This window comes from Colletotrichum truncatum, assembly GCF_014235925.2.
Source record: "Colletotrichum truncatum strain CMES1059 chromosome Unknown Contig_0008, whole genome shotgun sequence".
Taxonomy (NCBI): Eukaryota; Fungi; Ascomycota; class Sordariomycetes; order Glomerellales; family Glomerellaceae; genus Colletotrichum; species Colletotrichum truncatum.
In genome coordinates, this window is record NW_027222405.1 from 1,433,929 (window position 1) to 1,452,329 (window position 18,401).

The 18,401-nt window shown below is 48.4% G+C and overlaps 6 protein-coding genes across 6 annotated transcripts; 2 read left to right on the forward strand and 4 right to left on the reverse strand.

Annotated features, from left to right (window-relative positions):
• Positions 1–105: 105 nt before the first annotated feature.
• CTRU02_211884 (myo-inositol transporter) lies at positions 106–1,996 on the reverse strand (the record flags this gene model as incomplete). The annotated part of the gene is made up of 5 exons (XM_036725535.1): positions 106–576; positions 630–820; positions 879–1,314; positions 1,404–1,699; positions 1,789–1,996. The coding sequence occupies 5 exons, from the start codon at positions 1,994–1,996 to the stop codon at positions 106–108; spliced, it is 1,602 nt and encodes a 533-aa protein (XP_036582740.1).
• Positions 1,997–4,229: 2,233 nt separating this feature from the next.
• On the reverse strand, positions 4,230–6,420 carry CTRU02_211885 (NADPH-cytochrome p450 reductase; the record flags this gene model as incomplete). Its single annotated transcript, XM_036725536.1, has 2 exons — positions 4,230–6,119; positions 6,175–6,420. 2 exons carry the CDS (start codon positions 6,418–6,420, stop codon positions 4,230–4,232), a joined length of 2,136 nt encoding a protein of 711 aa, XP_036582741.1.
• Positions 6,421–7,663: 1,243 nt separating this feature from the next.
• Positions 7,664–9,311, forward strand: CTRU02_211886 (benzoate 4-monooxygenase cytochrome p450; the record flags this gene model as incomplete). The annotated part of the gene is made up of 2 exons (XM_036725538.1): positions 7,664–7,781; positions 7,837–9,311. 2 exons carry the CDS (start codon positions 7,664–7,666, stop codon positions 9,309–9,311), a joined length of 1,593 nt encoding a protein of 530 aa, XP_036582742.1.
• A 438-nt stretch (positions 9,312–9,749) lies between these two features.
• On the reverse strand, positions 9,750–10,848 carry CTRU02_211887 (uncharacterized protein; the record flags this gene model as incomplete). Its single annotated transcript, XM_036725537.1, has 6 exons — positions 9,750–9,792; positions 9,853–10,272; positions 10,330–10,445; positions 10,491–10,556; positions 10,611–10,648; positions 10,725–10,848. 6 exons carry the CDS (start codon positions 10,846–10,848, stop codon positions 9,750–9,752), a joined length of 807 nt encoding a protein of 268 aa, XP_036582743.1.
• Positions 10,849–14,621: 3,773 nt separating this feature from the next.
• CTRU02_211888 (uncharacterized protein) lies at positions 14,622–14,834 on the forward strand (the record flags this gene model as incomplete). Its single annotated transcript, XM_070205735.1, has 1 exon — positions 14,622–14,834. The coding sequence occupies one exon, from the start codon at positions 14,622–14,624 to the stop codon at positions 14,832–14,834; it is 213 nt and encodes a 70-aa protein (XP_070060548.1).
• A 1,835-nt stretch (positions 14,835–16,669) lies between these two features.
• Positions 16,670–17,814, reverse strand: CTRU02_211889 (alcohol dehydrogenase; the record flags this gene model as incomplete). Its single annotated transcript, XM_036725540.2, has 2 exons — positions 16,670–17,722; positions 17,776–17,814. 2 exons carry the CDS (start codon positions 17,812–17,814, stop codon positions 16,670–16,672), a joined length of 1,092 nt encoding a protein of 363 aa, XP_036582745.2.
• Positions 17,815–18,401: the final 587 nt, after the last annotated feature.

Sequence of the window (18,401 nt, forward strand, 5' to 3'; positions counted from 1 at the left end):
TATGCAGCTAGATCCTTCTCTCTTAATCATCATGTTTTTTCATAAAATATAGTTCAGAATTGCCTAAATAGACAGATAAGCCGCATCGCAGCTTCACAAACAGACTTAAGCTGCTCCAGCACCCATCTTGCGCATTCTTTGCATCTCGTTTGCCTTCTTGACGCCGAATCCAACAGAGAAGATCTGGCGAACTTCCTCAAGGGGAAGGCCGTTGACCTCTGGGTAACAAATGATGACAAAAATCCAACCAAAGAAGCAAATACCCGCGTAAAACCCAAAGGCACCACTGGGAGTCATACCCTTCATCATAGATAGGAAGGTTGAAGCGATGATGATGTTGCAGCCCCAGCAGGTAACGGTGTTCATCATGGTGCCGAGAGCGCGAACCTCCAGGGGTAGCAGCTCAGTGCCAACCCAGGCAATGGTAGCAACACCACCAGCAAAGCAGGCGACGTAGACGATGATAGTCACAAGGACGAGAATGCCGGCCCAGTTGACTGAAGTGGCTTGTAGCTTGAGATCGGGCGAGACGGGAATCCAATGGAATGCGATGGCGGCAACTGCCATGCTGATGGACTGTTTTACGTCAGTGAAATCAGTTCCGTTGCAATACAATTAGGGAGACTCACCATTCCAAGAACTGTGAACAGCAAGATACGGCGTCTTCCAATTCTGTCAATAACCAACAAATTGACGAGAGAGAAGACAAAGTTGGTTGCGCCAACCACAATCGAGACAGCAACCGGCTTATCAAAGCCGACGAGGCCGAAGAAGACGCCGCTGTAGTACATCAATGTGTTGAAACCACCCAATTGTGAGACTGCGAGTGGTTAATATTTCGTTTTCACACTTTTGCACGGATTGTGGAGTTATCTTACTGGCCATAATAGCACAAGCACAGATGAGAGCACGCAGATTCGACGGGACAACGTGCAACTGCTTGAAGCGGTGCCACAGAGAGGTGGAAGTCGCCTGCGCTTCGACTTCAACAGCCCACGTCATGTGTCCCATCTTTGCCCGCACCTGCTCTTCGGTGGCGTGAGGGTAGACGCGCCTGATGACGCGAGTAGCCTCCTCAATCTTGCCGTGAGAGATGAGCTGTCTCGGGGATTCGGGGCACCAGGGCAGGAGGAGGCCGAGAGCGATTGGTGGCAACCCGCCAACGGCGACCATATAGCGCCATCCGTGAGGAACTTCGGTGAATCCGGCTCCGAGAGCGTAGGAGATGAGCTGACCGAGCGTAACGCTCATGTTGTCGAATGCAATCATGCGGCCGCGGTGTCTGGCAGGGGCCAGCTCGCCGATATAAAGTGGCTAAGTCTCGAGGCCTCAGCATTCACTGAAGAACAAATACAACCAGACCGATACTGGAAATCGGCCTGGACAAATTCGGGGAAGCTTACGATGATCATTGCGGCAGAGCCCACACCCAGTCCAACCACAAACCGCCCAACAGTCATCTGCGCCAGGGAAAACGCCGCCGCCTGAATGATTGAGCCGATGAGAAATAGAAGACATCCAATGTAGATGCCGAGCTTTCGTCCATATCTGTCTGCGGGCAATCCAGCCATAATGGCACCAATGAGAGCACCGCCAGAAGTAATCGAGGTTACGAGTTCCTGTTCTGAAGTCGACAGTTCGTGTCCGAGGTCCGACTTCAAACTGACGAGAACAGCCGAAATCACGCCGGTATCATAGCCTATAGTGGAGGTCGAACAGTCAGATTTCTGCGCAATCCGCGGTAACTTTGGCGCAACGGTTGACCGTCTCGGCACTATCCAAACATACCAAATAGAAAACCACCCATAGCGACGGTAAACGTGATGAGCCAAACAGCCTTAGAAGGCTCCGTATCTTCAATAGAGTCATCAAAGTTAGGTGCATGAGAAGCGGTAGTGTCCTCAATGTGACTGGCAACCCCGTCGACCTTCACCTTGTCGAGAGAGGCATCTCTCGACGGGCTCTTACTGTCGAGGCCATTGGTGTTTTGCGACATGGTGAAGACTGCGTGCTTGCTAGCCTCTGAGAAAGAATTGACAGGACAAGCTGAGACCAGCAAAGATTGAGGGGTTATCGTCGTGGAGGAGGAGGGTTGAGGCTGAAGTCGGTTACTGGATCAGAACTCAAAGCATCAGACGAAGGTGGCCAGAAGCGGGCTTATATAGAGACTGAGTCAATGTCGCCCTAATTAAACAGACTACGATTGCGTAGGCTGTAAAGAACGTGCCAAGGTGGGTCGCGGGCTTTTTTTTCCTAATTAAAAGTTGCTTTGAGGGCAAGCGAGTATGCGTGCTACGAACCCAAAACCTCTCTCAGTTGTGGTCACATAGATACAGACGGCAAATCTGGTTACATCTTACGCAGTAGAACAGGGCTCAGGGGAAAGCCCACGCGGGCTTGACGTGCATTGCTCATGTGTAGAGCATGGCATTAGGCACTAAACCCCCTCTCATTTTCTTCCGGCAGCTGAGCACAGGACTGAGTAGTGTAGTTGCAAAAATGCGGGGGTGGATTGTCTGGGGGTGCTGCCGTGCACCAGAATCCATGGGGAATCCATACTTGCTTAACCTAAAGTGGTAAGAAAACCCCGCGGACACTGTCGAATGATGTTGCGGGGAGGTTAGAATCCGAGAACGATAACCTGTCAGATCTCGTCTATTGGCGATCATCGCAAAGAGGCATGGCGTTTAACCTGGAAGGGAGGGGAACCAGTGTCTTGAACGTCGTGTATTTTGGTTAACTAATTCTGTACAAGCTCATACAGAGATGGCTAAGTATAATTAGGGAATAGTTATGTCCACCTTAGCCACATGCGATTCGAAACATCACTCCTTAAGGAATGAAACCAAAGCCTCGATAAAAGATGGCACTACTTGTGTGCTCTTGATTCAATGAGTGGGTTTTGACATTTCCAAGGAAATATGATGTCATAGATGACATTCGAAGATGAAATGCTGGAGAACGATCTGTAGTACTGAACAAGGGCCGACAGTAAATGGAGATGAGAACACATCCGAGTGGGCCATATATTCTTGATAGGTTGCCTCTCATTCGTGTCACTATGATTCTGCCCCGGATTTTCCCCACTCTGAGGGACAAAATAACATGAGGCTACACTTATCAACCTTCAGCTTTCAATTGGAGTTCACGATCTACATGGTTATTGGGGCATCCGTTAAAGATGGAGCAGTTTGTTTAATCCGCGGGTTTAAGCTGCCGAGAGACGCGTCGCCCAAGAAGCGTGAGGAGAGTCCAAGAAGTGGTATTGCTTCTGGACCAAGTCTGGGTAACCTGTCCCTGAGTCAGAAACTTGCATGGTGGAGCTGTCCACCGTAATGGGTAACATAATCCGCGGGTTTCTCAAATAGGAGCACGAGTAAAGCTTATTCGGCGTTACATAGTGCTCTATCTATAATCGCCCACGAGGCCACCTTGGCCAACTAGATGTCTTCAAGATGTTGCCAGCAGATATCAAATCTCTTTGATGAAACATACGTAGTAAATCTGGGGCTCTAAGGAATACAAATGGCCTGCATGGTGATGTATTCCCAGAGACCAGCCTTTAGGCCCAATCTAGACCAGTGATGTTCTGAAACAGGCACACCATACCTGCGCCTGGAAACCCAACGTGAACCCGTAAATAATACTCACATGCAGAAAGTGCCTTCCTACATTGCAAAGTAAACATTTTCTGGGAGGTATAATGGGAATATTAGTTTACGGTAACGGCGATATTGGGAAGGCGCTTGCCTATACTGTCACTGGGTATATCGACTTGTCTGTAGCTGCGGACAAACACAAATACCTAGTAATACCAACAATATTGATGCATCCAAGAATCGAAAATGGGAGATATTTCCCAAATACGGCAAGTGGGGTCTAGAACCATGTACGAGCGTAGGGCTGGGTAAGGTGACCAGTCCCAAGGTAGGTCGGGGCGATTGTTGTTACCAGGGGCCCCCATAAGGGATTGAGCACCGTCTGTGAGGCTCATAGTTGCAAAAGGCCATCGATTTATGAGTGTTTAGTACCTGTTAGTTATAACATGAGACGTAAAAGCTACTTGTACTTCTATCTTTGTCTCAACAACCAACCAGAAGAAGAATGCTTGAAATGTGCACATCATGAAGATTTTCCCTATTCAACTTGATTCTATAAAATACACAGATTACGCTCAACCAGTAAACCCTGTCTAATCCCATCATGCTCTCATATCGTGTTCATATCATCTAGCCCCAGACATCCTCTTGCCACTTGCGGTTACGCTTCAGGCCTTCACTCCATTCCTTGACTTGTGCATCGTCCCATCCCTTATCCGTCTTCATAACATCTCCAAGTGTCTTGCCAACTTCTCTGGCCATGCTCGCCCTACCGCACATGTAAAGGCTGGCTCCATCTTCCAACAGTCCTGAAACCTCTTTGCTCAGGTCTCGAACTTTGTCTTGAACATATGTCTTCTTGGTTCCTTGCTGTCGAGAGAAAGCAGTGACAATCTTCAACTTGCCGCCAAGATCCTTCTCCATCTGTTCCAGCTCCTCTCGGTAGATGTAGTCCTCATCGGGCTTGTGGCAACCGAAGAAGAGCAGCATCTGTCCAACATCCTTTCCAATCGACTGCAGACGTAGACGCTCCGCAATGAAGCCGCGGAATGGTGCAAGACCGGTACCAGCAGCCACCATGATAAGAGGGTGAGAAGACAACATGGGAAGCTTGAACTTGGAGCGGCGGATGTGAGCGTAAAGTCGTCCACCCTCAAGACTGTTGGAAGGACCAGAGAGAGCATAGCTAAGGCCCTCAGTCTGCTTAGTTGCCTGAGAATCTTGAAGTGATCGTGATAGGGCTTGCAGGTAGTTGGTTGTCAAGCCCGGAATGGCAGTGGTAGGAGAGGCGGACAATGGGGTATCAGAAACGGCAACAGTAATGCTAGGCGCCTTGGGAGAAACGACGCTGGAAGAGGAAATAGAATAGTAGCGGGGCTGTGACCTAGGCAAGGTCTCGATGAGGTATGACACAGGAATGCCGGACCACAAGCCTGCTGCTTGCGCTCCATCTGCCTTGGCTGCCAGCTCCAGCAATCTGCCAATTGTAAGATGATTTGAAGCAAGGAAACTGGCGTAGTTGTCCTTGTCGCGGCCAAGGCTCAAGAGAAATTCCTTGGAAGCTGATGAAGGCGCAAATTGGGCAAGCCCACGAACGGTGTCTCTGGGAACAGCGGCGCAGATTTCGAGGTAGTATCTGAATAGGGTCTCGACGTTTGTTGGTGTAGGAATTCTCACTTTTACAGCAGCATCAAGTGCATTGATGCTGATGGGGATATTGCGACGGTCCGAAAGTCCGAGCACCGCCAGAAGACGCTCGACTTCCTCGTTGGGGTTGATGGGCCACACCGCAAGGTGGTCACCAGTCTTGTATGTAAGCTGGGAGCTGCTGTCGAGCTCGAGATCCAAGTGCAGACAGCTGCGGCCAGGAGAAGAGAACAGGTCGATGACGTTTTTGATCTTGAGAGGCTTGATTGCTGAGTTGGCGGTGGACTTGCCAGAACCCTCGATGAGGTGGACAGGCTCGCCAATGTGAAGGTCCTGAGGCTCCAAAGACTCGTCCTCAACCACTGCAAGAGAAGGCTCATGCTTCACCTCATGCTCCGTCAGGTTCAGTGTCTCGCGGAAGACCTTATACAGGTCGTCCTTCCACGAAAGAAAATCTTCCTCTGTGGCGCCTTCGGCATCATCAGCACGACCAACAGGTGCCAGACGAGATGCGCCTGTGTCCACCAGGGCTTTGTCGACTACATCGACAACTCTGTTGTAGTATCTGTAGTTGCTGTTGCCCAAGCCAAAAGCCGCATAACGGAGCGATGCCAACGGCTTGTCTTGGAGTTTGGTAATCCAATCCCAGAACATGCCGGCGTTGTCGCTGGGATCGCCTTCACCATATGTAGAAAGAATAAAAATGGCTAGCTTCGTCTGTGGAATCTGTGCAATCGTGTCGGCGTCGTAGTCTGAGAGGTCGGCCGACATGGTTTCTAGGTGAAAGCGTTGGTGCAGCTCTCTTGCAAGACGGTTTGCGAAACCTTCCGCAGTGCCCGACTGTGAGCCCCAAAAAACAACGACATCTTTGCCCTGTTGAAAAGAAATCAGCGGGTGTTAAAATCCATATCACTGACGATAAATTTACCAGTTCTTCGAGCCTCTCGGCTATGTTCTTTGATCTTTTCGCAGCGCTGCCACCAGCTCCTTGCTGGGGCTTCTCATACCAAATGTAGTCATACGGATCAGACTTGTCCCATGTGTATCCACGGAGGACGTAGGCAGCCGAAAGAAGTCCAGCAGCGGCAAGAGCTGCTGTGTCTGCAAATGTGGCCGGCGCAAGCTGGCTAAGAAGCTTGAGAGTACTCTCGGGGAGAGCTCCTGAGGCCGACATGATGCCTGTAAGCGAGCAAGACGTTTTACAATCGCTATAGTGTCAAGTTCTCTCAGAATGAAAAGAGGTATCGACGAGCTTGTTGCCTTTGGACCGTAGAAGAGGAGACAGCGGAGGGAATCGAGATAATAAATGCGCATGAACCAAGGTAGAATTATCGTGAGGATCCCCAAAAACGAACTACATATGAACAATGGACGTAGCGGAGTAAATGCCGTCGACCTCTCCTCAAACAAGACTTGCCTAAACGAACGTAATCAGGCAAGTTTCTGCCCAACATCATTCGGCGGACATTGCCATCTTCAGTAAGAAAACTAAGTCAAATGTTTGGGGTGCGGGGGGTAAGCCCACTTCCCCGCGGGGGATCCAGAGAAGCAGGTTGGAGAACTGCCATGGATCTAAACCAAGATAGGCGAGGTATCCCGCGGGATCGAGATAGTGCAAGGCGACATATCCGTACGGCAACACGGGATGGACCAAGGACCACCCTCCACAAACCAGCATGTGCCTCATGACACCCAGCGACACCCCCGATTTCCCCATCTTTGTGAGTTGTTTTTCTGTCGATGGCTGGAACATCAACTCCACCGGAACCTTGGCGCCTTTGCCTTCCATGAGTTTAACTGTGTATCCCGCGGAATAAGCTGCTCGATCGAGCCAAAAACTCCACAACTAATGGATAAGCTCACCGTGATGAATGCCGCTCCCCCCTTGTGCTTTACTACGAACAAAGATTGTGATGGTCCCCGAGAAATCCCCACGATCTGTCACTTCAGCCAAGCACTGCACAGTAAGTGCAGCTTACCATGGGCTCCAGCTCGCCTTTCACCCCGCGGACTTGGCTTTTGCTCGATTTGCCCTCCATCTGCATTACACCCCGCTTACCCTTCTCAGACGGCACATATGCTATTCTTGTTCAGGTCAGATGAGAGGGAGGGCATTGGCCACTTCTGACGCGCATAATGCGGGGATCGTGTCGTAACTAGTGGATATATGGCCTCGCGGGGAGTTTTTCCTCATTCATAGCTTAACGCCAGTCCACACTCGGCAACTCCTCGCCGGTTGGAGGGTCCTTACTCTCGTGATTTTGGTCTTTTTTGCAGTATTCCACTTATGTCTGATTATTTAGTTCAAGAGGCTTCCTCTCCTACATCGTGATAGAAGTTGACAGCGACAACAACTCCTTCCAAACTTCTTTTCTTTCTCATTTGCCACATAGATCTTCTAAGATCCTACTACCAACATGGCGCTTGAGATCCTCTCAGCGGTTACGCATGCCCCATACGCGGCGGGCTTCTTTTTCCTTGCTTTGTCTTACTTCGTCGTCTATCCTCTTGTTGTGTACTTCAAGGATACCAAAGGTAAAGCCATTTCATACCTTGGCCATGCACGAACGATCACTGACGTTCAGTTCAGGCCTCCGAAAATTTCAAAACTTTAGCACTTTTTCCGGCATTTCAAATATTCCTTTCATGATCCTGGCCCGTACGGGCGCTCGGTCAACTCACCTCACCCACCTCCACAAGGAGAAAGGCCCCATTCTCCGCACCGGTCCCAATACCCTTTCCTTCAGCGACGTCCGTGCCATCAAGGATATCTACGGCCACGGAACCCCTTGTGTCAAGGATGAGTCGTACGACTTGACGGCTGGCTCCCACTTCCACCTTGCCGATGTCATTGATAAGCACGACCATGCCAGAAAGCGCAAGGTTCTGTCTTCTGCCTACGCCTTGAAAAACCTCGAGGGGTGGGAACACAAGGTCGCGGATAAGGTTGACAGACTGTTCAAGCAGCTGGATAAGCGTTGCACTGGGCCGCTCCCCAAGGGCCAGATGTTCCCTGAGCCCAAGGACCTCACGGTTGACTACCGCAAGTGGACAAACTTCTTCACCCTTGACGCCATTGCCGACATTGGTCTTTCCGAGCGCCTGGGCCTTCTTGATCGCGGCCACGATAGAGTTATTGCGCAGCGCAAGGATGGAAGCACGTGGGAAGTCGGCCTGCGGGAATCCCTCTACCCCACAGCTCGCAAGCAGTCACTGCTTGTCTGGTCGTACGACTACTACAAGTTGATCGATAAGCTCTCTAACCTCATCCCCTACTACCGCAACATGACAAATGCCTCCAAGGGCTGGGATGGTATCGTGCTTCAGCTCTCCTCTCTGCGACTTAAGCGCTACAACGCTGGCGAAAAGCTTGACGACTTCTTCCAGGCCCTTATGGAGAGCAAAAACGGCGAGGCCAACAATCTAGAATGGGGCGAGATTGTCGCGGAAATCAACATCATGATGAACGCCGGCAGCGTCACCACTGCCATCGCCATTGCAAACGTCCTCTACCAGCTGCTAAAGAACCCCGAGTACCTCCGACGTCTGCGTGAGGAGGTCGACAGCGTCCTTGATCCCGATGAGGTTATTGCTCCTTACGACAAGGTTAAGCATCTGCCCTACCTCCGAGCTTGCCTCGATGAGTCCCTCCGCCTTTTCCCACCAACGCCCCACGGCCTGCCACGCAAGACGCCTCCCGAGGGAATGTACATCATGGGAGAGTGGGTGCCGGGTAACACCACAGTCAGCATGTCGGGATTCGTTGCTCATCGGGACGAGATGATCTTCCCTGAGGCCGACAAGTACTTGCCGGACAGATGGCTTGGCGAAAAGGGCAAGGAACTCCAGCCCTACTTCCTTGCCTTCTCTGCCGGAGCAAGAGGTTGCATTGGCCGCAACATTTCATATCTGGAACAGGCTGTGCTGTTGGCTTCCGTAGTCCATAGGTACGAGTTTGCGCTGCCACGGGACTTTGTGATTCAAAGGGAGGAGACGATGAACTGGCTCTTGGGAGAGATGCCTGTTAAGATCTGGAGGCGGCAATTGGAAACTGAGGACAACTAGAGCATTGAACTATAGACTTATGACTTACGGTATTGGAATTGGCGTTGGCGAGTTGGATATCCAGTTTATCACCCGAACTCAAAAAATGTTCTTCTCAGTGAGCTGAAAGTTAGCAACAGCTTGAGAATGGTACGCGGAATAATAAATTCAGTAAAAGGCGAATGCTATGCAATACTGAACAATCAAAATGAAGCCATCTCTTTTGCAGAAGCTCCTTCCCATATATAACTATCTTTCAATCTCACACAAGCCCTTGCTGCGTTTCGTGTACCCATAGCGAAACAAATTTGATTACAAGCTTGGAAGAACGGAGGTTGAAAGATCAACCACCGTTTTTAAGATAAGACAGAAGTAGCCAATCCCACTAGAACTGACATAGAGAGTCGATCTAGAGCCTGGTTCGTCCAAATCATGTCAACCCGAGAGAATGACGCAGACTCAGTCTTCTCCCTTGTCGGGCTTTTGGCCATAGACAACATTACTAGAGAATAATGTCAACATACAAGTATTTATAGTGCATGAGATTGAATGGAGAACTTACTAATGCAGCCAGGCATGAATGTTAGGGTTCTTCAAGTCTTTGCGGACTCCGGCCAGAAGTACCAGCACCTTCTCCTTCGACCAACCCAGGGCTCCGCAAAGCAATCTCAAGGAGAATCCTTCCAGACCATCTAGCAGCTGAATGAGCTCATACATTCCAATCTCCTTCAAATGAGGATCCTTTGCCCATGGGCCGGCTGGAATCCTGTACGGCTGATGGTGAATGTTCATTAGGCCAGTATTTTCCCACACCAGGCTCTCCAACTTTGGTCCAATCTGGCCGTCTCGGCCGGAGACTTTGCATGCCTCCATGAAAAGGTCCACCCACCGAAGAAGCTCGGTACCCTCGATCGATCCGTCGTCGGAACAGATCATAAAACTCCAGTCTTGAAACTCGGCCCAACCACCGGGATTTAGGTTCCTATGTAAGCTGTAGCAAAAGATCCGTGAATGATGCGTTTGAGATAGTTTCAGTTACTCATAGACACGCCTCATATACGTGGGCCAGTCCACGATTGATCCACACATGTAGCGGCTGAAGATAAAATCGTACTTCTGCCCAATCCAGTCACTTTCGACATCGTCGATTTCAAACTTGACATTAGGCGGGACCCTACGTCGGTATTAGACTGCCGTTTCCAGACTGACAGTATTTCCAATCGCGTACCATTTTGGTTGAATAGCACTGAGATCGTTTCCAAGTATCTACATTTTCATTAGCATGTCCGCTCGCACCAAGTCGATGAAGCTAAACTATACCTCCGCGTTCGGGAACAGGTCACCCATTTGCATCGCCCCTGATGTTGTCAGCAACAAATGGTAACAATACTAACATGATTAAAGGTTTTTCATAATGAGTCAGTGTGAGCGTACAGATTCCTGTTCCCGTTCCAACGTCGAGGATTCTATGGGTTTTTGCCTCGTTGATTGGTGCAAGAAACAGCCTGTCTCCAATGGTCTTAACTAATAAAGCGTGACAAAAGTCGAGCCGGTCCATCTCGCTCTGTTTTACCGTTATATCTCAGTTTCAGTTCTTTGAAACGTACTAAAACTGTAGGAATCGCCGTACCTCGTCGTTGGGAAGTATGTATGCTAAAGATTGAGTAAAATTACGTCTAAACCTCGACAAAGTGCCTCAAGGCGGAAGACGTACACCCTGGTCGGAACGAATGGTATCGCCGGCCATATTCAGTTGGATAGTTAGTAATGGAAGACGATAATGATGCCGTGTACGTAGCGCTAAAAATTTTAATCGTTGGTTAAGAGGTGTTCATTGTACTGGAGATATTGCTAATCAAGGCATTACATTCTATCATCGATAGCTAATGCCTCATCCTGACGAGAAGCGGTATTAGTATGTTTATCCGGGAGTGTATTTAAGGTAATTTAAAAGGGTCGAACAGATTCATCATCATCTACTGTAATCTGAGGTTGGGGAGTGGCAGCCGTGTTGAACGATTGCTGTACTGTCGGCCCCGCCGTGGAAGCTGCTGCTGAGGGGTTGATTGGAGAAATTGCCGATCTTGCTGACGTCGATGACTGGTCGGGTGGCGAGCCCGTCACCACTCTTGTGATGGATTCGGCCATATCAATGTAAACAAGTTTGAAGACCAACTATGGGTATGTGAAATGTTTGCATACGTCTAGAAGTAAAATTATAGAAGAAATGTAGCACGGCTTTGAGCTCAACTCGACGGCCTCTTTTAAGACTAGTTAATCCCAATCCCAAGCCTCCACCAATTGGGCGACCGATTAATGGAGTTATTGTGACGAGCTGTTGGACCGCATGTTTGTTGCGGCACATATGCAACCTGTTTTAAACGCTATGCCCTTTCTAACTAGTATCCTTACATTATGTGGGGAACGGGCCACACCACGGCTTACTCTTCTGCGGTTGGTACCTGACTTGCTTCTGTTGTGATTTCAAACTGTTAGCTGTAGTCGGAAATGACGGTCATTGTGGAAGTTCAAAACATCCAACTACAAGAGCCTAAACGTACTGCCTTTGAGAATATTGCCTTTACATCGAGCTTGGTGTTTATCACTCGTAACCTGTTGTGTGGCGTTCCGTATGTGAGATATCTGTTGGTGGCGCGCAGGGATTCAAATTATTGTACCCACTCTACTGAGTGAAGCTGCAGAGTCAGGGGACTTATATGGTCTCGGGATCTCTCCGGATGCGCCAGCCCCTGTAAGTGTACAGGGTGTGACAGCGTCGATGTCGTGGGTTAGAAGCAGCCCAGAGGCACCTGGCAGCTGCAACAGGACACATGTACTCTGGTTCACGGGGAACACGGAACTCACCCGTAACGAGAACATGTGACTAAGAAGGAGGAGGACTATCTTATTGATAAGGCTTCTTCTTTGACAACAGCTTAGGAAGAACGAATTGGCCTGACCCAATAACATACTATCAGCAAGCAGCTACCAGGTAATTAACTCTCTAAGAAAACGGTTCGGGAATAGTAATTGAGAATGAATTAAAGTGTTCTTAAGAGAGAAGTGGATGGACCATTGCCAAAGGTTTTTGACCTAACCTAACGTAACTTTCATGTGAGGTAAGGATAGCCTTATGACAGTGAGTCTTTGATAATAAAAGTTGATAATTGATGTTGTAGGTAGACATGGCTGGTGATTCTCTCATTGTTACGGGCTATGCCAAGGTCGATGTGGCCCAAGGCTGTGCCTACGCATTATCCCCACTTAAGTGCAGCCAAACAACAAGTGAGCAACTTACTGTTGAGTGTCTTTTTGCGTTGATCTCAATTGGGTAGCACCTCTGTTTCTCCAAGTGCTGGAGGCTGGTGTGTGGCTGCTACTGCAACCCTGTAGGCGGGGTCTGACGCTTCACACCCATATTCTATGCATCAAGGAAGTGGCGGTACTTCTATGACAGTCTTCTGCGTAGCCTCTCGAGGCGATGTTGCCAACCAGGCACCAAACCTTTGGTGAATGTTGGAAATGTGTTGTGGTGGCGGACACGGTAGCGGCAAGATGCTCTCATCGTCGATCTTAAGTACAAGCTTCAAGATGACACCCAATTTAACCATGTCATAAACTCTTTATTATTAGTCACAAAAAAATAATAATGGTGATGGTTTTAGAAATCAGGCTGGTTGACTTTCGTTGGTTTGATACCTACAGCGACAACACGGGTTTCTGGGAATTGGCGGGCAAGAGGCAGAATAGCGCATCTGACGATCCGTTTTTCACGCGACTAGAGGGAAATTGGCGGTGCTAAAGATCCCTAATGCCCTACAGAGTATTTTTTTTACTACTGCTTGACTGTGATGCACAGATTCATGAGCCGATTGACACCTTGCTGATGGTCAGATTCAGGAACTCTCCATTTTGGGTCCATGCCCGTCTGTCATTCAACAAGGCTGATACCGTTGTATCATTTAGTTTGCTTTTATAATTGATGAGTATTTGTTTCTCTGCATATTTCAACGAAAGGGGTGCTTTCATTATATAAGTCGACAAGAGTACCCCTTCGGGTGGCACATGCACCAAGAACTCGCTCTCCACAAATTCCTCTCACTTTCTCAAACTGTACTGGCTTTCATCTTTAACCAACCTTAAATATATTGGTACTAACTTTCTTTTTGCTTAACCACAATTGCTTCACCCGGGTTTAAGAGAACTCGAGGAAATCCGAGAGCGAAGGAAGGATCAGCAGTCCGCGGCTCCCGAGATCCATAAATTTGAGCTTAGTCTGTGCCGAATACTAGCTTCCTATACGCTCTTCAAAATTCTAGATGTGTTCTGATCGATCTTTTTTACAGCAGTAAGCCTTCAACGATATGCCACAGTTTGCCTAAGGGTGATAATTGATTTCAAGGTAGTATTGTGTTGATGAGCACAGCACACTACAGCTGCCATCAGGTTTTCACTAAACAACTTAAGACTGGCGTTGCTGTATGTCACATGCAGACTAAACTTTGATGTGGAAAACTAAAATAAGCAGCTGCGGGAGCTGAAGTGCCTGTAGAAATCATTTACACAAGACCAGCCGGGGTTTAAAAAAAAGTTGAGCAGTGCCTGATCAATCTCATTTATTTAAAGTTGATTAACCGGCAGCTTTCGGAAATAGATCTGTAGATGCTAAGTGTAACGAATCATGTACTGTTGTGGGACATCCTTGTTACGACCCGACAGTTAACAGACCACTGACGACGACCCCGCAGGGGCTCAGCGGTTATAGGGACGGCCGTCAGCCGTTACGTCGTAACAACCCCCACGGAACGGAAGAACTAGGATACAGGTCACGTGACGATAAGCAGGACCGACGGACGATAAGCGGTCCTGGGACAGGACCGACGGTGCCAAGGGCGGTCCATGGCGATGGACCGACGTCCTGGGTGTCGGTCCCCCAGGATCAGGAAGTGTTCAGCATGGAACCAGACTTGTATATAGTTGGGACTCGAGTCCTCTCGAGTCCTACCTTTCCTAGTTCTTCAGCAATCAACTTCGTGACTACCCTCACCGGTACTTTCAGCTATCCTAAGTGACGAACTACTCTACGACTCTTGTTGAGGCCTTGACTGATCACCAAGCCCTTTGAAGATCTACGATCTATTCGACCAGGACCACGGAACGACTGTTACTACTCTCAATCCCTGACTTACTGCTAACACAAACCCACTGTCAGTTAGCTGGCCGTAACAGTTGGATAAAGATCAGCAAACGCAGCGACTGTTGTTTCGGAAGGTTCAAAAGGGATTTGATGAAAAGGACTATCAATTGGCTACAGCAGAGAAGAAGATTGCAATGTTGGAAGCAGAAGTTGAGGCTGGAATGGTACGGAAGCGGCGTAAGGTCCAAATGAGCCCAAATTCGAAGTTTGCCAACATTGAGGCAATTCACAAAGCCCAAATTGAGGCTGGCGAAATTGAGGATAGCTCAGATGAATCTAGCGAGCCTGAATTACCTATTAAAACTGGCGATAGTATCACAGTTGCAGGAGACGAATCAGACTTATAGTTATGAAGTTGATGAATACCTCATGATGACCCAATTTATGGGTGTGCGAAATGTGGGGGTGTGCGAGAAGTGGGTGTGCGACGTTATGATTCAGCTCCTTTTCACTTATGGCACCTTGTGCGATGCTATGTTTGATGCACTGGGTATTTTGTGTTGGCGAAAACGAGCCAAACCGTTTGGGAGCATTGATAAGTTTAGTCTAGGATTAATGCAAACCTGTGAGCTTCCTCGACCTTTGGCTACTTCCCCGATCATTTACATTTTGGCTAGGCTTACGAACCAACATGAGCTTTTTTCCATGTATAAGTAACAAGAGCCCCATAGATCTTGACTTGGTGGAGACTCAGTTGCCCGGATTTCATCCCTTTCCGTAATCTGCGATTGCATTGCCTGTCCTGAACAAATCAAGAGCACCACGGTGATGTTATCACCCACTGGCTTACAGATATACGACACGAAAATAGGTGTGAAGTACCTCGGACATCTCAGATGCCAAGCACCCACTTCATAAAGAATACTGATTTTGATTTTGACACCAGTATAGGTACCATAACTCTAAATTTCACATGACTTTGCTCGACCATCAAGCAATGATAAATCAACCTAAATTGATATCAACATTCCCATTTCTGACTTGTTCAGTGTACCACTTAGTTTCTCTGCATGCTGAATTTCTTGAGCACAGCAAGAATTCATGCCTTCCGCAAACTCAACGAGGGAAAATAAGACAAACAAGACGCTAGATGCCCTGCATACAACTGTCAGAAACGTTGGTTTCAAATCACGCCTATCATTGACTTACCAAGTCACTATCCCAGCTTCTATTGAAATCCGATTGACCATTTCCCCCATATGAGTACAGTTGCAAACTTGATCGAAACTTCCAATGTGCTGCCGTATTTCAGGCATAGTGATGTAGGCAGAAAGACCTACGGTAAAAACGACCAAGCTCATCACTGACCAGCGAGGGTCCGAACCTCGATGAATATTTGAGTTCGCTAGTATTTCTATGGCCAACACAGCTGACTTTCATAGCTATCAGTACGGATCTGGCAAAATATCGAGGGTAACAGTATACTTACTGCGATGACCATGAGAATCTCACCAGCATTAGGCCAGCTGTAGTTTGGGCTTTCCAAAAGGCCGTGTTCTTTTCGTGACCATATTGAATTACACACAGCGTATGTAGTGAGGACAAGCGCTGCTGTTTGAAAAAGCCTAACGCAGCACGTGAAGAGTTTGAGGAGGGTTCGGAGAGACATTCTTCAAGGATGTCACCTATTCCGACACGTGAAGAATGGCTATTCAAAACGTATCCAAAAAGAAGCAATCAAGTAGTAGAGAAAAAGACTATCGAATGTCCAAATCACTTACCTTAAATATCTTATCCCTATTCCAGCATTCCCAATATGAGACAGATGGAAACATCACAATGATCAACACTTCACCGTCGTCATAACTCTCGGCCGAGATATCCTACGTCCATTGAGTGGACCATGTTATTATGCCTAGGCCTGCCGAGAGGTGGCGTAGCTCTGACCCAAGAACCCGGGCTCTTGGCATTACTAAGTCAGCATTGATGGCCTCAAACAACCAGGGCGAAGGACTTTGCCCGCTCTGAAAGTATCTGACAGTTGATCACTCTTACTGCTCGTTCCTGCCCCTATCAAGTTCGGCCTCCCCGCCAATGCTTCCGGTTACAACGGCATTGCCTTGGCTAATGAGTATTTGGGATGGCCGATATTATAGTCACGTAACACATTCTTTACTCACAGTGAAAATATTCAACTTTAGGTGGCATTTCAAAAAGTTGACCAGACTTAGGAGCTTCATGCTCACACCTGATGCTTATCAATCACAACAACGATCTTGCCCGCTGTTGATCCGGACTCGGACAATTTATACACTTCGTTCAGACTATCCAGTCCATAAAACACTTTCGTCTCCACTTCCACACCATGTTCCGTCACAAACTTGACAAGATCCGCAAGTTCTGACCTACTGGAGAGATTTGAGCCCATTAACCTGATGTCTCTAAATATCATCTCCTCGAATGGGAAGCTGACTCTTTTTGGTTGAGCGACCTCGACCACAAGCCCATGTCCCTTCGTTATGGCCATTCCCGTATGGATTGCCGACTCGGCATCGCTGAGCACGATAGATGCGTCACATAGGTCATTACCCTTTTCGACTCTATGCGGGCCCACATGCTTGCGGATCTCTTCAACCATCGCCTCCGTCCCACGCCTAACATCGACAGCTGATGCGCCAGCCCTTTTCGTTAACTCCAAGGCAACATCTCTTGCTTCAACTCCAATCACATTGATCCCTTGTTTGACTGCAATTTGAATCGCGAGATGCCCCAAACCGCCACCGCTTCCGATAATACCCAACCAGTCACCAGGCTTCACACCCGCCCTCTTGATGGCTCGCCAGCTGGTGCAGCCAGCACAGGTCAGTGGGGCTGCTTTGACGAAACTCAGTTCATCGGGTATCTTGACTGCAAAGCGGTCGTCTAAGACGGTGTACTCTTGAAAAGCACCGGGAGCAGAAATACCAGCATAGCCCTTGGTAAATTTGCAGCTCAAACGGAACTCCTCTGGGCCATTGCAGTCTACGCAGTTACCGCACGGGCCGCGTATTCCGATGGCGATGATTCGATCACCAACGGCGAAACTTTTGGCTGCTTCAGAACCAAGGGCAACGATGGTCCCAGATGGTTCATGAGACCCAGCTAGGCCACTGGGAGCCTCGTGGAAAACACCATTGAGCACCATTATATCAGTGTGACAAAACGATGCGACGGCGACCTTGATGAGGATGTCGTGGCCGTCCAGGGACGCGGTAGTTGGCGCCGTAACTCTTTCAACCGACCACGGTCTGTTAAACTGTAGAGAAAATTAGAAACTCGCTGCAGCCGTAGAAGCTTAGGATACTGTACCTCCTTAACCAGGGCTGCTTGCATACTGTTTGGAATCATTGTGTCGATGGAAGACATTTTGAAAGGGTCTTGGTCCAATTCTATCACCGTTTAGTAGGCAACTCTGAGGTACCTATCTAAAGACCTGGTAGTTTTAGCTAGCTACTAATCAAGATTTTAAGAGAATAAAAGCGAATGTGAAAATTATCGAGCTTGGCAGGTCTTGATGATCTGCTAAGAGTTTAAATAAACGCCGTGTATTACTAATGTTCAATGTCAATGAATGCGGGGAATATGATGTCGTTCTTGGGCACCGGTAGAAATTGCCTTGCAAAAACAAAACGAGTACGAAGTTGAGGACCCACGCCTGTCGGTGCACCCAATCCTTACCACGCTGTTACGATTCTCCCTTCACTTAACCGGCTCAGCTACTTGTCACCACCAATTCCGTCTGAATCATTTAGCAGGATTATAGACATTGATGGCTGTGCATTTCTGCGAATAGCCCCAGTAGGATGTTATCTTGCATCCAATCTTGATCCTTATCTAATCTTGATTCCTTAATGGCTGAATTCTGGTACAGACATTCTGGAGCTTCATAATTTTTGAAAAGAAGATCTTCATCGATCAATCATCTCCGCTGCATA